Consider the following 15,502-nt stretch of genomic DNA (forward strand, 5'->3'; position numbering starts at 1 on the left):
TGTTGCGAGTTACGCCAAGATGCTGAGAAATAGCGGAATCCGAAGACACATTCGGCTCCATTGGTAAGCTTCCGGGTCGGGGTCGGCCGGGAAAGCCGGAACCAATCTGCATCCGAAAGAGGTGCGTTCGTCTGTCATGTCAGCCACGCACCGTATAAAGTGTAACATATATGTCTTGGACATCTGTGGTTTCTGTTTCACAAAGTCAACTATCACTGTCCAAATCGAATACAAATTCAACTAACTAACCATCCCACCGCATCATCGTATCATGGTAATCGTCGCGGTCGCAGGCGGAACAGGCAACGTAGGCAGGGCCATCGTTGAGGCCATCCTTGCCACCGGGAAGTATGAAGTCAAGATCCTGTCCCGAAAGGTATTACACCCATGCCACTCCTCAGCCCGCCCCCAACCGACCCCTGCTGGCGTCTTGACCACACCCTAGCCAAATCCCGACCTCGAAGTAGAGATCGGTGCGCCCATTATCCCGGTTGACTATGCCGACGTTGGTTCCATCGTGAAAGGACTCGAAGACAACAACATCGACACGGTGATCTCGGGCATCGCCATGCACAGCGCTGACGGCAGCACGCCGAATGAGACGGAGCTGATCCGAGCCGCGGACCTGTCCAAGACCACCAGGCGACTCATCTCGAGCGGGTGGGGCACGCCCGTCAAGGACGAGTGAGTCTGCCGCGGTTTCTCGGCCCCGGTTTAGGCAATGGCTGATACATCAGACGGACGCAGCCCCAACAGCTATAGCGCGATCGCGTCAGTACGCCACAAGTACAATGCAAAGAAAGAGCTGCAGAAGACGGAGAACCTAGAGTACACCGTCTTCCACAACGGCTACTTCATGGACTACTGGGGCTTCCCCGGTATCAAGTCGTGGCTGGCGCGGATGCCCCTAGTGTTCTGGCTAGACATCGCCAACAACGCGGCGGCGATTCCGGGGTCCGGCAACACGCCCGCCATCTTCACCCACACCGCCGATGTCGCCCGATTTGTTGCTGCTAGCCTGGACCTCCCGAAATGGGAACCGGATACCTACGTCTTCGGCGACCGAGTGACGTGGCATGAATTTCTCCACTGGGCCGAGGAGGCCAAGGGTAACGTGTCTCCGACCTGTCTCTCGTTGTGCCGGATGCTGACGCGGTGTAGGGACCAAGTTCAATGTTGGCTACGACAGCATCGAGAAACTGAAGCTGGGCCAGACCACCGAACTCCCCGCCCAAATTCCCCTGTACCCATTCTTCCCGAAAGAGGGCCAGCAGGGCATGGCCGCCACTTTCGGCCTGTGGTTCGAGGAAGGCATTTGCGACCTAAGGCCGGCAAAGTTTTTGAACGAGGCGTTCCCGGAAATCAAGCCGCTGAAGGTGAAAGAAATGCTGGACAAGGCGTGGAGAAAGACCTGAACCGGAAGGAGGACGAGAAGGATACTTCGTATGGCCCTGGTGGAGTGTTGTCGGGATCTTTGCGGCGGAGTAGTCTGACTTCTTCCATGAAAGTAAATGATACCCCACATCGTGTAAATGGACCATGTGTTGATGTCGTGAATCAAGATGCTCGTCTAAAGTCGTCAATTAAGAACACCTAGTTGCTTGATACCTCGGTAGTTAGGCGGATGCAGCCTTTCGATTGTCAGACTCAAAAACACACGGTCCAGGGCAAGGAACTTCTTGTTTTGAAGCGGGGCCATTGTTGTGAAATTGAACGAGAATCTGGAAATTTGTTTATTCCTGGAAACAGCGCTAAGCGGAAACTGCACCGAGGAAAGTCAGGACTTTGCGGTGATGAGGAGAGGGAAGGCGCGCGCTAAAAGAGCCATCTTTTTCTTTTCCGAGGCCCATGCAAGGCTGAAGCGCCTGTGCCCGCGGGATGCCAAGCCCGGGCCGAGCTCAGGCACCAGCAAGTCGAATGACGTCGGATGAGACAAGTCCCCACATCTCACTGCGCTCCAATCAATTCACCGAATCGGGCAGTCACTCCGGTGTTGTCCCTAGCAACGCGCTGCGCCGGTGCAGGTAAACAAAACTCGCTGTAACCATCAGGGTATGTTCACCCGATTTCAGCACCCTGGACTTGCAAACATCGCCAAACTCCACACTTCTGCCATCATCATCCGCTGGAATTATTTTCCCAGAGTCGATCGAGGCCTTCCCTAAGTCCGATTGATACCACCGAGTATCCCGAGTCTTCACTTCCAACAACATCACCTGTGTTTTCTCTGCTTTCTCCCAGCTGAGAAGAAACGAGAAACTGTCTGCGAGCCAGGCCGCTCCTCAACACAACCCGGCCAAAAGCGGCTCCATCTTGGCTTGCAGCTCCTCCCATCAGGTCCACCACCCGACCGCCTGGACTATACTGTAAAGTGCGCCTCATCCCCATCAGGTCAGGGCTAAAATATGGAAAGAATGAACGGTGGCTGACATGGAACCTGCTGCAGTCTTGGAAACGTACCCGCCGGCGCTCTTTGAGAGCAGCAGTTGCGACATCAACTACAACACCATCTATTTCATCCGGGCGCGGCCCTGCATTACCCATGCTGTCGAATCCGCCCAATATGAGCGGCCTTCACTCGCGCCAACGCCAACACAGGCGACAAAACTCGACGCCATCCGCCTTCGATGCAGTGAAGATTGCGCCCCTACCCAGCCTTCAGCAACGACGGCCTGTGTCCCACCGACGCGGCCTGAGTTTAGACACACGGGCGCACCCACTCGCTCCGGCACCAACAAACGCGGCAGTGCGGCGAGGATACGCGCCGATAAGTATCCAACCAAATAACACGGGGTCCTCGGCGACACCACAGCAAATGCTCCGAGAAGCTCAGCAGCAACGAGCAACCCACCCGGGTCTCGGCCAGCCCGCATTCGCAGAACAAGACGGAAGCGACAACTTCCTGATTTCCCCCCAGGTCACCCCTCAAAGCCGCCGCTTTACCAACGCGGTTCCAGGACAAAGTCCGCTGACCGGCGCGCATGGCCTACAATTCGATCCGTACTCAGGGCCTCTTGGCTCTTTTGAGCGCACTGTCAACCCGCTCAACGGTACCAACATCGATCCCTCCCGAGAGTTTGACTTTTTCCAACCCGAGAGCGGCCTCTCAACACCGAGCTTTATGACCTTCCCAGACTCTAGCCCTGGCGGCGATGGTCACGGTTGGGGTTCGGAGACAGAAACAGCGAGCACCCACTCGCGCCGGTCTTCGCGGCGGATGAGCAATGGGATCATGGACAAGGGCGCCAAGTTTGAAGCCGCCCCGGGTGGTTTCGAAGTCTCGGGAAGGCCATGCACCCCCAGCGGGCAAATCACCAACGGTATGCACCGGGAATCGACTACTTCAGTGTACCAGACGATACTAACTATCCATAGAGTACTTCTCCCAGACCCCAGTTGAGGCCTCGATAAAGAACGAGACCACACCCTTGCAGCCACTGAACAGGTTCTCTGAGGGCTATGATGAGTCAATGGAGGAAACCCTCAAGCCCCTGCGAACAAAAAACAACAACCGAAACTCGGGAATTTTCCAAGACCTCCGCCAACAAGCAGAGGCCATGGCACACACGCCGCCCCGAGCGAACACGATCCCGATGGCGATTCCCAACCCCGGGCTCCAAACCCCCGAGTTCATGAACATGCGCACCATCAGTGCCGAGCTGAGGAGGTTTGAGCGCGGCTATGGAAGCATCCCCACGAGCCCGGTAGATGGGCCGTCCATGTTCTCCTTCATGAAGTCGGACAATTTTGGCGACAAGTCGGAATTCCCACCACTCACGTTCGAATCGCTCAACACGATCCCTCCGCTCGTCCCACCATCCCCCATCAACAAGTCACCATCACGGCGCGGATCCCCTCACCGGCGAACGGAATCGGTAGCCTCGGTAACCAGCGCTGCGAGTATCGCGGACATCAACATCGAGGAAACCAAGACCGAGACGGGAGTGAGCATCGACGACATCGCAGCGTATATCCAGGGGCCAGACCCATCCGACGGCAAGTGGCGGTGCCTCTACGAAGGATGCAACAAGCCGTTCGGCCGCAAGGAGAACATCAAGAGCCACGTCCAGACACATTTGAACGACAGGCAATATCAGTGCCCAACCTGCAAGAAGTGCTTCGTCCGGCAGCACGATCTTAAACGACACGCCAAGATTCACACGGGCATCAAGCCCTATCCATGCGAGTGCGGCAACAGCTTCGCTCGGCACGACGCCCTCACTCGCCACAGGCAACGAGGCATGTGCATCGGTGCCTTCGACGGGGTCGTACGGAAGGTCGTAAAACGGGGCCGGCCCAAGAAGATCCGGCCGGAGATGGATGAGCGGCGGGATAAAGCGGAACGTACCCGGCGCAAGAACAAGCTCAATTCGGCCAACTCGGCCTCGAGCCAGTCCGGCTACTCGGACATCTCGAGCGCCAACTCCCCCAGCAACGACTTCGACGGCCTCCTCGACGACGACCACTTCCCCGACATCCTCTCCGCCTCCATCGGCTCCCTCCCCAACCCCATGACGACCGCCACCATGAACCCCTCCACCCTCGCCGTCTCCGCCGCCTCAATACCCACCACCACCAGCATGGCCGAAGTCTTCCACACCGCGCTCTCCCCCTCCGCCATGAGCAACTACAGCCATGCCTCCCACACCTCCTCCCAGCCCCCACAACAACAGTCCCAACCCCAACAACCCCAACAACAACCACCCCTCCACCACCACCCCGAATACGCCACCTCCCTCGCCGAACTCCACAACCCCCCCTCCCCGAGCAAGTCCGTCTCCAGCCACTACACGCACCACACCACCACCACCCACGCCCCGCACACCCCGCCCGACCTTCTCTCCTCCCCGCGCTCGCCCTCCGCCACTGCCACCCCCGCCCACCACCACCAACAGCAGCAGCAGCAGCAGCATCAGCAGCAGCAGCGCTTCTTTGACCAACCCAACCACGAGTCCGACGCGGCCGGGAATACAAGCGCGCTGTCGGATGCGAGCAGCATCGGGTTGGGGACCACGGCGGCGGCGCACGCGGCTGCGGCCGCGGGGGGGTTGGAGATGGTGCTGGGGTTTCAGGGCCAGCATGGGCAGGGGTTGTTGGGCGGGGATGAGTTTGGTGGGGGGGATTTGAAGTTTGAGAAGTTTGAGCGGTTTGGGGGGTTGGTGGGGGGGTTTGAGAAAGGGGGGTTTGGGGAGAGGTTTGACGAGGAGGGGTTTGATCCGGTGAGTATGTTTACGAGTGGGGAGGATGTTTTTTTTGGGACGGTTTAGGGTTTGGGTTTTGGGTTGGGAGATGGGTGAGGGGTGTGTGTGTGTGTTGGGAACGAAGGACGGGTTGTGTTCATGTTTGGGTTTCGGGATCGGTATATGGTGGTGGGAGTTTGGGCGCCAGCCGGCGGTTTTTCTTTTGTTATTGGCTTTCTGCCAGCGCGACGCTGCCATCATGCGCCGCTGGCTACCTCTTGTTGGAGGTTGTAAGGGGTGTGGTGTATTCATATGGTCCTTCCTTTCAGGGTGTGTACAATTAGGCGTGGGACTTTCCATGGGTATGGATACCATAAGATCTTCGGCAGAAGATGGCTTCTTGGAGGGTTTTATTTGTTCTTTTCTTACCACTTATAGCGTTTTCTTTTGTCTCCGAGAGTAGATGATGGGCTTGGATGACTGGCGCCCCGGATTGGATATCTACTTGCCATTTGGCTCTGCTTCAAAATTCACATCGTGTTCATCTTTGTTACATGCCGCCTTGAGATTCACATGCCTGTTCAATCGATATCGCAATGGTCTTTCACATGAGAAACACCGTGATCTTTCCCTCTGAACAGTAACTAACCTCACACACCAACACAACCAGCTGTGTGAGAACTGTGTCTATTCTCACAACACACGGTGAAGCTATCTTAACTGCCCTTCCCTGTTGAGGTTGTGTACCTAAGCCGGTCCTCGAAATTCCCAACCCATCGGACTTCATCTACACAAACAAACCTCCTTGGTCAACACGCTCAACTAGTACCAATTCTCAACAAAACAACTCAAAGAAGACAGAGGTTCTGCCCCCAAGCGGGTGCTTAAGAGTCTTTTGAAATGTATACTCAAGCAGTTGTCGAACCGTTCGAGCCATTTCACGCAGGCAGCTTTGAACCGGCTGTTAGTCTCACCGAAGATCTTCCCCAGGGAGTTGACGCCGATATCCTCCTTCTCGGGTGTGGTGATGTTCGCAATATCATCTACACATCTTTTGTCGAACAAGGGATGCCAGAGCGCAACCTTGACATCACCGCTTGCGACATTGATGAATTTGTCATTGGTAAGAGGCTCCCTACCTTGGTTATTATTATCCCCAGTAACCAGTCTCAAAGTCCAATGTCACTAACAACACCATCTAGCACGGAATATCTTACTCTTTACCATCCTTCTCGACGACGATGAAAATGTTTCGTTGCGTCAGATTTGGAACATGTACTACAACTTCTACCTCGACGACTCGGAAGTGCAGATTCTCGAGACCCAGGCAAAGAAGTTAGTCAAGCTCTCGCACACCTTGCGAGACTGGCAAGAAAGCCCATATGGGGCCACTCTCCGTTTCTGTGACGAGGCAACTATCACCCTGGTTCATTACGCCTGGGCTGTATATGCCGAGGAAGCTTGTCCCACCATGAGGACTAACCGTTACCACGAAAAGGCGTTTCGACACACTTGGGATAACGCAAGAACGAGGCAGCATTACGAAAAGCAACTTGAAGCAACCAAGCAGAACGTCTCACGGTCGTGTGCCCCTTTGGCTATGGAAATGGCCAGTGAATTGCTCTTTACCACTCACCAACACTGGGAAAAGGGCCTGATCAACACTCAACCTCTTCCCGCTTCGAGCAACGACAAGCCAGGGATTCCGAACCCAATCTTTGGCCGCCCCATCATGACATCCCGTGTGCTGAACCCACCGACCAACCCACTCCTGAGTTTCCACCTAGGAGCAGCTCAAGCAAACTTAACCGACTCATCTCCCCTTAACATTGACAACAAGGGCGCATCTTCCTCGGATTCCCAAGAGAGAATGTTCAACTCGGCACTTATGCAATTCGCGGATTGGACAGATGCTTTCGTCGAGGCTGCGCCGAGGACTGTCATCCGCTATACTGCGTGCGAGGCTTTTGCTCTCTGCTACACTCTCCGGTTTCATCGGGCGAGTGGTAACACCAGCTGCGAGTACTACCGTGGAAAACATGGATTCGAGGTGTTCAACTTAGCCGCGTCCGAGTACGGCGAAACCGGCAAGGCGCCTAACCAGTTCGATGTTATAGACACATCTACTCTCTCCCAGAGCGTCGGCATTCTTAACTTTCTCGTCTCGGCCGCACCTCTTCTGAAGGACGGGCCATCCTCGACACTGTACACCGCAGACCTTCGAACGCGCAGAGAGTTCAACTTTGAGAGGTTGCTCCACGACCAGTCGACGTGTATTTCGATTCTCCTAGGCCTCGTGCCAACCGAGTACTGGACCAACGCCACGGCGGTATCACTAGTCGACCAGCTTCTCACAGCATCGTCTGATGAAGCGGCGACAAGGGAAGACAAGGAGCCGAACTTCAGGTTTCGCATCTCGTGGAAGCAGATCAAGCATATAGCTGGGCAGCAGTCGCTCCCCACACTACACGTCGCGATTCCTGACTTGGTAAACTTGGTTTACAGCGTCTATTGCAGCACCTTCTTTGGCGGTTCCCCTCCGGTCTGGACATCGTCGGTAAAGGACGCCGAGCTCTTACACGTCAAGTATACGCCAATTTCAACGCACCAGCCACCCACCATTGGGGCTTTCCTTAGCACCATCGGCGATAGATCACATGCAAACGCGGAACAGTTGTGGCACAGGTGCGTGATGCATCTTGTCGAGCACAACTCAACAAACCGTGGCGTTGGGAACCATATGGCTGTCTTCATGTTCGAAGCACCGCCTCTTCCCCTCGTTTTGTCGCAGAACTTAGCTGCGAAGCAACCGAGGCGTGTAGTCGCGCCTCCGTTTAAGAAGTGGAGCTTGAGGCTGAGGGCTCTTGCTATCACCGTGGTTGTACCCCTGGAACGCTGGATGGGACTCAAGGCACTCGCAGATGCGCGTACGGGCCAAAGCAGGGAACCTGCTCTTGAGATTTCAGGCCACTTAACTACCCACAACGCGGGTGGACAGAGTCAACGGGTCACCACGGTATACTCGGACGTTCAAATCTCCTTCGGAACCATCACGACGGTGGGATCCCGCGACCACGAGAATTTCACCGTCCATGTGAAGGAAGACAAAGCGGGTTGGAACGGGACGTCCCCGATGATCGTCTCGTACTATATTCCCACCGACTTCGTTGAAGTCATGTTTAACGAAGGGACCGTCGGCGTTACTACGATACGCGTTTCCACCGACCAAGCCCGCCTCAAGCAGGTCATGAAAATTCCCGAATGTGACTACGAAACGCCCATCTGGGACGAGGGCCACGTCTTCATCACGAGAACTCGACCGGGGCAACTTTTCCAAGGCGTCAATGAAGGATCGTTACGCGAGCTTCAGCGCACATTCTCACCAACGGATGGAGCGCCGCCGTCGGCCATCGTATTCAGTGCAAGCTGCACCGAGTTGGGAGACATTACTACAATCACCGGCCGCATCAACATCACGTCGGCCAAGGGCAGAAAGCTCCTTACGGACAAGGCGCCTGTCCGGGTGGAACAGGCATCCCCCTTCACCCTCGACGTCGTCATCGGCAGCAAGATGGAGGGCATCACCATACCCCTGACCTTCCCGGCACCGGTCGCCAAAGACAGGAGCAGAACCCGCATCGCGCGCAAGTCGGCCTATATCGAAGTCATCGCGCCGCCGGCCAAGCCCGACACCGACTCCAAGGTGCTCGACACTTTCTTCCTGCCGACCACCAACCACGTCCCGGGCCAACCCCCAGCAACGCTCAACATCCCCCACCTTAACCTCGACACCCTGCCGGTCCTCTCCCTGACCGACAAGTCCCGCACCCGCTTCCTCACCACCCTCGCCTCGCTCATGTTCTCCCCGCGCGAGCGCCTCCAGCGGGAACAGGGCCTCGCAGCCTCTGGCACCACCAACAACAACACTGCCACCGACACCGCCCCCCAGGTTGGTCAACCACCCTCAGCGCGACTCAACCTCAAAGACTCACTCTACACCATGTTCACGCTCGCCTCGGGCCGGCAATCCGCCTCGGCACAGCCGACCAAGCTCTTCGCCCTCTCCCTGCCCGACACGGGCGTGCACATCCTGCTGTTCGTCGGCGCGGTGCGGCTGGACGGCGCCCACGGCAGCGTGGTGCTGGACGCCGCTGTGCTACCACTCACACGTGAGCTGGTGGAGGTGAAGCCGGACCTCCCTGGCGCGGACTCAAGGACAAGGTCGGACGAAAACCCCCCGCTGCTGTCGGGCGCGGGCTCGGGCTCGGGCTCGGGCTCGGACTACCCAGGCTCGGGATCAGACGCGGCCTCATTCTCGGGCTCGGACTCGAACTCGGACTCGGCGTCCGCCTTGACCTCCAAGCCGGCCGCGGAAGCAGAGAGCGAGACGGCGACGGGCGACGACGGCCCGCTCACGGCCTTCCTGCGCGGTCTGCGCGGCGTCCCCTGCTGCACGCTCGCCATCGACGCGGACGAACTCGCGCTCTGGAAGCGCACGCTGCCGGCGCTGGCCGAGCGCTGCCGCACGTGGATGCACCGAGCCGGGGGCGCGGCGGGCGAGTGTGAGTACGCGGCGGAGGGCGGGACGACGGTGCCCCTGGGCTTGGGCGACGGCGAGCCCGTGCTGTGCGGCTGCGGGTGTGGTGCGCTGCCGGAGGGGTTCGTGGTGGACGTGCCCGGGTGGGAGGCGGCGGCGCGGTATGCGACGCGGGTTGCGATCAGTCCGGTGTTTGTGTCCGGGATGGTGGAGGAGGTGGTGGATCCCGTGCTGGCGAGGGCGGTGGCTAAGGATATGGGGGGTGGTGGTGGTGGTGGTGGTGGTGGGGTGAGGCGGTGTCGGAACTGTGGGAGGCCGGAGAGGGCGGGGAGTGTGGTGGTGAAGAAGTGCACGGGGTGCTTCGTGGTGGAGTATTGCTCGGCCGAGTGCCAGAAGAAGGACTGGAAGAGGCACCGCGTGGAGTGTGAGGCGGCCGTCGCCCGGACTCAGAAGTGAGTTGGACTTCTTGTCTGTTTTTAACTAGAGGGTCGTACCAAAGGCCTGAGGGGGTTCCCTCCCCCGGATGTTGTATAGTCTTTCATGTCAAGTAGTTAAATAACTTTTTATGGTCAAAGTTGTCCCATGAATGCAATTCGCTTTGGACATCGTAACGTCTTATTTTTGTCAGATTACCTACCCAGAGCAAGGTTGCTGCTGTGCTGGTGAGTTCACACGATTGCATCTGTTGGCCAGTTTCTCTTTCAAGTGTAACAAGACACGCAACCAATATTGGAACAATCTTACCCGGGACGACCGACAAGAGAACTCTGTACTTGGCGTTTAAACACCGGGCAAGACGCGTGGCCCTCACTGCTCTCTTCTATTATTAAACGCTGCATTTCCCCGAATCAAGTCACCTTCGTCTTGTACCGGAAAGTTGACCGAAAAGTTGACCGAGCATCATGCAAAAACTCAGTCAAGAGGTCAGCCAGGGACCAGCCCCTGAAAGGGGATTGAACGGCAATCTTGGAATTGGGTAACATCAGTTGAGGCAGAGACGGGTGCTTCCGTGGTGCTTTGCGTTGTTGAGGCTGTGCACGCAGGAACGAATTATGCAGCCACCCCGCCGTGGAGCCGTTTCCGGCATTCGGTACGATGGTGTTTGCTCGTGTTCGTTCGCGTTTTCCAATCTTGGTGTCTGACGACCGGAAGCAACGCGACACAAGCGATTGCTAAATATGTAGGGCGGGAAGTCGTCTTGACCGCGACTCTTCCAAGGTCTGGCAAGGTGAAGCCAGTTTTCTGCAGTTTTCACCGCCAAAAGAGGGGAACGGAAGAAGAATCGTTCCCCCACCCTTCCCCGTGTTTCTTGTTTCATGTTGCCGAATCCTGGTCGCGCTGCACCTCGAAGCCCAGAATCGAGGCCAGAACACGTTGTCTGCAGGGACGGGACATCCTGGCCCTTTGGCTAAGACTCGAAGAGCGAGCTGCGGCCCAAGTGGCCAGAAGCCATGATTTATCCGGCCCTCTTTCACAACCCGCTTGTGCATGTTCGACAGGTGTCACCTTGAATAATTGGAGGCGGGTGGCGTGCCGATAACTAAACCATCTCGCAAACGAGACGAGAACTGTACTCTGGGCATTCGGATGGTGCTCGCTGATAGAATGCAATATGCAATGCGCCTCAATTTGCCGGAAAGCTTAACAGGAATTGGTCGCCGGTAACACATTGCACCTGCCGCGACTTCGCCTTCCTTCGAAGCGATCGACATTCCCCTGAAATTGGATCAAGCTGGCGCGTTCTGGCCGGCCAATGGCCAGCTGTCAGGACATGGCTTGTGGATGGCACACTGCATGATTGGCCCAACCTGCCGTCCGAAGTACCCACTCGGCTACGCCCAAAGCGGCTTGGTTCCAGGGGCGGACGAGCGGTGCCTTGCTTCTCTGTGGTCAGGAACGGCCGAAAGAGCAGGGGTCCTTGTGCAGGACTGCCCCAGCGTCATCCCGAGGTCCCCAGCGCAATTTCGTTCTCGCTTCCCCTGTGGCTCGGAGGACGAGGCCTTTGTGGGTTTCGCTGTCTCCCTTCTCGCCTGACTTTGTCCTCGCAACAAAACGACAGTCATTCTCTCCAGTCACTCCTTTGAGCCATCGTGTATGTCCTCACTCCACCTTGGGAAAGTCATTTTCGGCGCTTCCAACTTGCATCGCTGCCTTTCAGCACGCTGCGGAAAGCCAGGAAATGTCCCCTCAGTTGTAGCGCCAGGCCGCTAAAAAAAGGAAACCGCAGACAAGCATCGGCAACCACCGCCGACCACACAACACTCGTTCATCAACCTGCGATTTATTTCACCGGGGACACAACCCCGTTCGTTCTTTTTTCGTTCGCCTCCAGCCACACAGGCACTCATTTTCAGAAAGTGCTGTGAGCCGCTGGTCGACGACAGCCGAGACGTTTGCCGCCGAACCACCAGCTTCCGAAGAAGCCGACGATACCAAGACGCCCAATTCGTGACACATAGTTGCCTTCCAAGCGGGACTGTGACGGTCCTTTCGCTCGCCCATCCCGCGACACTCAAATAGCGACTCCTGCAACGCATTCAAGATGAAGTCGATGGTTTTGGTCACCGCTGCGGTCGTCGCCCTCGCCGACGCGTTGCCGGGGAACTTCATGTCCGTGGCTTCGAAGCACGAACACGGCGAGGTCGCAGCGCGTTATGTGAAGGGTGTGCAGCAACCGATAGAACCACCCAATCTCTCGGGCTCGACGATTCAAGGGTGTTACAAGTCCTCGGGAAAACTCGAGTTCCAGAAAGTAATCGAGTGGAACACCATCGGCTCATGCGGTAACGACCTCTGCCGTGCGGAGGGCTTCAAAGTTGGCGGCACGACAGGCGGGAACCAGTGCTGGTGCGGCAACACATACCCGCCCAAGGATGATTTGGTGGACTCGAAGAACTGCGATGTTGGTTGCACAGGTTTTGGCGACCACGCATGTGAGTTTCTCCTGTTTGGAATTGTTGAAGGCACTGCGGCTAACTCAACGGGCTAGGCGGCGGCATTGACTTCTGGACCATTTACCACACCGGCGTAACTCTATCCGTCAAAAACGACGCCTCTCCGCCGAAGTCGACAAGCTCCTCCGATTCACCCAAGGCGACCGAGACCGAGTCAAAGCCCCAAGAAACCGTCGTCGTCACCGAGTCACCCACCAGCGAGCCGGAGAGCGACAGCTCTGGCCCCAACGTAGCTGGCATCGCCGCTGGCGTGGTCGTGGGCGTCGTTGTCATAGCGTCGGCAATCGGCGGTGGCTTTTTATACATGCGCCGCAAGCGCAACCAAGAGATTGAGGAAGAGCACCGTCGCAACGCCGCAGTCAACGCCTTTATTGGCAAGCCTCCCAGGAGCAGCGGGGGCACTTCCACGACAGATTCCCGGATGGACCCAGTGATGGCCCACCGGAGGATGAGCGACGGCAGCATCGCCGACAACCAAGATTACTCCAGGAGGATCCTTCGCGTACGTTCCATGTTCCACGTCCCATAGGCGCCCGAGAGTTATTGCTAACCAAACGCAGGTCACCAACGCGTGATCGCACCACCCCAGTGATAACGACAAACGAATTCGCCTGTATTTCACATTTGCATAACCGGCGTTTTGGGGAAGGGTGGTGGGGGGAAGGCTATTCTACAAGTCTTGTCGCGCACTCGGTGGCGGATCGACTAAGCCATCACACGAACGAAACCTACCTGGGGGCGTCTCTCTTTTTTCGTTTGTACGGTTGGCGCGGGCATCTCCGGGGCTACACAATTGGGTTGCTGTGTGGCCGGCCCGGCTTGCTGTGCTGCTCTCCCTTTCTCCTTCGCTACACTTTTTAGACCAGTACCCGAGCTCCGACGCCATCCTTCATGTATGACGGTCGGGCCTCACCACTTCTTTCAGAACGAGTCAGAAACAATCCACGGGCGCAGAATCCACTCATCGGGGCCTTGTTTGCTATGTTGTGTCGTTTTTGCGGCCGGAACGGCATTTTACCCAGCTGCTTTAATTAACACCAGATGAGGGGTGGTCGACCACTCCTTGCGCAACGAGGGCACCTCTCTCTCCTTAAGAGTCTCTCAAAATACCTACAACGGCCACTTCACTTCTTGTGCTTTGCGAGCCTACTTCAGTACGAATAACAATGTTCTAACGTTAACCTCTGCCTCCTCGCTTCCCCTCCGCGACCGACGTTGGCGCTGCCCCTCTTACCGCTTCCCGCTCCGTGATGTGTGATATGATCCGCAAAAAGGCCAGCAGATCACCTGTAATACCCGGATCGTCGGTCCCCCCCTCCCCTCCCGTCCCGCTTTTGCTGTTTCCAACCTCCCACAATTGCACACACAGCTCGGTTCGGTTCCCCCCATGGGAAATGGAGGGGAGGGCTTTTGCTAATGCGGTATGTCGATCCCAAGCGCCCTTGCGCCCCTTCGGCAGTATCGCAACCGCCCCGTCCTCGTCCTTGCTTGTTGCTTGTGTGGCAATGGTATTTTTGGGGTGTGTTGCGGCCGCGTGCTGGGGAGGTCGCGAGGCATCCGAGGGGCTGTGTTATTTTCTCTTACCTTGCGTTGCGGCTGATCCGGAATAGGTTTCGTGTTCACCTTGGCTTTGTGGGCTTTGGCGAGGGATTTTGCCTTGTTTTTTCGTTCGTTTCGTCGTTTCAAGTGTCCGATGAGGGAGGGGGGCTCCGGGAACGGTGAAACGTTATCTCAGTGCTCAGACCTGCATTTTGGCCGGAACAGCGTTTTTCAGGATTGCTTGTACGGTATTGGTATTAGCCAATTAGAATATTCCATCTACCCATTTGCCCCACAACCCTGAATTCGGCCAATGCTGGTCTGAGTGCATTTTCAGATGTAGGGGGGGGGGCGAGGAACACTTCTGCAGGGCGAATTGCACGTACGACAACAGTATCGCCACAACTATAGCTATAACTACTATAGAGGTATTTGTTGAATCGCCTTATTCAGGGCTTTCTAGCAATACTAATTTATAGCTGCTATTGTATAAATTGCATTGTTGAGAGAGCTGTTAACCCTGTTCCAACTGTATTATTTACCCCTATGATGCTAGTTTAGCTAGAAGATAGTGGAATATTATAGTAAAAGTTAGCTCCGGAGTTTGGTACCGGCTATCTTAACCTCCATACTAAGTTGCATTACAGTTAGAGCAAAATTGCAGATATTTGAGGGGGGTTATCTGTTGAAGTTCAAACGTGTTCCTCGCGGTACCCTATTTTGCGAAGCCAACTATCTTTCAACAGTCTATTTTACCAAATATCTAAAGAGGCCATTCTACGTAGAAATGGACGCTCGTCATTATGATATAGCTTAATTTATATAGCGATGTGTGGCTGTAGAGCTATTTGCGAGTGTCTGATTTTCGGTTTTGACTTTTGTATGGGAACGTGTTCCTCGCACCCCCCCCTGGGCTGAAAATGCTCTCAGACCTCTCTTTTCGGAATTCTGGGTAAAAGTGGGCCCCATACTGTACGGTACGACAAATTTACAGGTAAATTGGGTGGGCAGGCGTCCCGGTCCACCTGCCAGCCACGCACCCAAACAAAAGAGAATCTGAGCACTGAGATAAGTGAAACGGTACTTTCGCCAAGGCAGGTATTGCGCCGATATCTTACGGGTTAGGGTTCAGACTGTGCCGCGCCGTGGGAATGAATCTGGGGGGTTCGCGATGGTAATCTGTAATCTCACCTCCCTGGGTTGTGTTCTGGGGTTGCTTCAACGGGGTGGAGGAAGAGACTCCGTTGCTGTTCAAAATTAATTAGTTAACTAACGAGGTCAACCTCTGCCCC

At 56.1% G+C, this 15,502-nt stretch overlaps 5 protein-coding genes across 5 annotated transcripts; all 5 read left to right on the plus strand.

Annotated features, from left to right (window-relative positions):
• The first annotated feature begins 116 nt into the window (after window positions 1–116).
• On the plus strand, window positions 117–1,520 carry B0H64DRAFT_203862 (uncharacterized protein). Its single transcript, XM_062799306.1, has 4 exons — window positions 117–376; window positions 446–684; window positions 748–1,109; window positions 1,162–1,520. The coding sequence occupies exons 1-4, from the start codon at window positions 272–274 to the stop codon at window positions 1,413–1,415; spliced, it is 960 nt and encodes a 319-aa protein (XP_062656491.1). The 5' UTR covers window positions 117–271; the 3' UTR covers window positions 1,416–1,520.
• A 574-nt stretch (window positions 1,521–2,094) lies between these two features.
• On the plus strand, window positions 2,095–5,267 carry B0H64DRAFT_363255 (uncharacterized protein; the record flags this gene model as incomplete). The annotated part of the gene is made up of 3 exons (XM_062801794.1): window positions 2,095–2,371; window positions 2,447–3,320; window positions 3,376–5,267. Exons 2-3 carry the CDS (start codon window positions 2,543–2,545, stop codon window positions 5,265–5,267), a joined length of 2,670 nt encoding a protein of 889 aa, XP_062656492.1. The 5' UTR covers window positions 2,095–2,371; window positions 2,447–2,542.
• A 32-nt stretch (window positions 5,268–5,299) lies between these two features.
• B0H64DRAFT_403238 (uncharacterized protein) lies at window positions 5,300–5,705 on the plus strand. The gene has a single exon (XM_062804290.1). It carries the CDS (start codon window positions 5,440–5,442, stop codon window positions 5,641–5,643), a length of 204 nt encoding a protein of 67 aa, XP_062656493.1. The 5' UTR covers window positions 5,300–5,439; the 3' UTR covers window positions 5,644–5,705.
• Window positions 5,706–6,080: 375 nt separating this feature from the next.
• Window positions 6,081–10,173, plus strand: B0H64DRAFT_327590 (uncharacterized protein; the record flags this gene model as incomplete). The annotated part of the gene is made up of 3 exons (XM_062800785.1): window positions 6,081–6,303; window positions 6,383–9,357; window positions 9,568–10,173. The coding sequence occupies 3 exons, from the start codon at window positions 6,081–6,083 to the stop codon at window positions 10,171–10,173; spliced, it is 3,804 nt and encodes a 1,267-aa protein (XP_062656494.1).
• Window positions 10,174–12,106: 1,933 nt separating this feature from the next.
• On the plus strand, window positions 12,107–13,294 carry B0H64DRAFT_203932 (uncharacterized protein). The gene is made up of 3 exons (XM_062799308.1): window positions 12,107–12,650; window positions 12,707–13,173; window positions 13,232–13,294. Exons 1-3 carry the CDS (start codon window positions 12,260–12,262, stop codon window positions 13,244–13,246), a joined length of 873 nt encoding a protein of 290 aa, XP_062656495.1. The 5' UTR covers window positions 12,107–12,259; the 3' UTR covers window positions 13,247–13,294.
• The last annotated feature ends 2,208 nt before the right edge of the window (window positions 13,295–15,502 follow it).

Source organism: Chaetomium fimeti, assembly GCF_033439085.1.
Source record: "Chaetomium fimeti strain CBS 168.71 chromosome Unknown B0H64scaffold_6, whole genome shotgun sequence".
Lineage (NCBI taxonomy): Eukaryota > Fungi > Ascomycota > Sordariomycetes > Sordariales > Chaetomiaceae > Chaetomium > Chaetomium fimeti.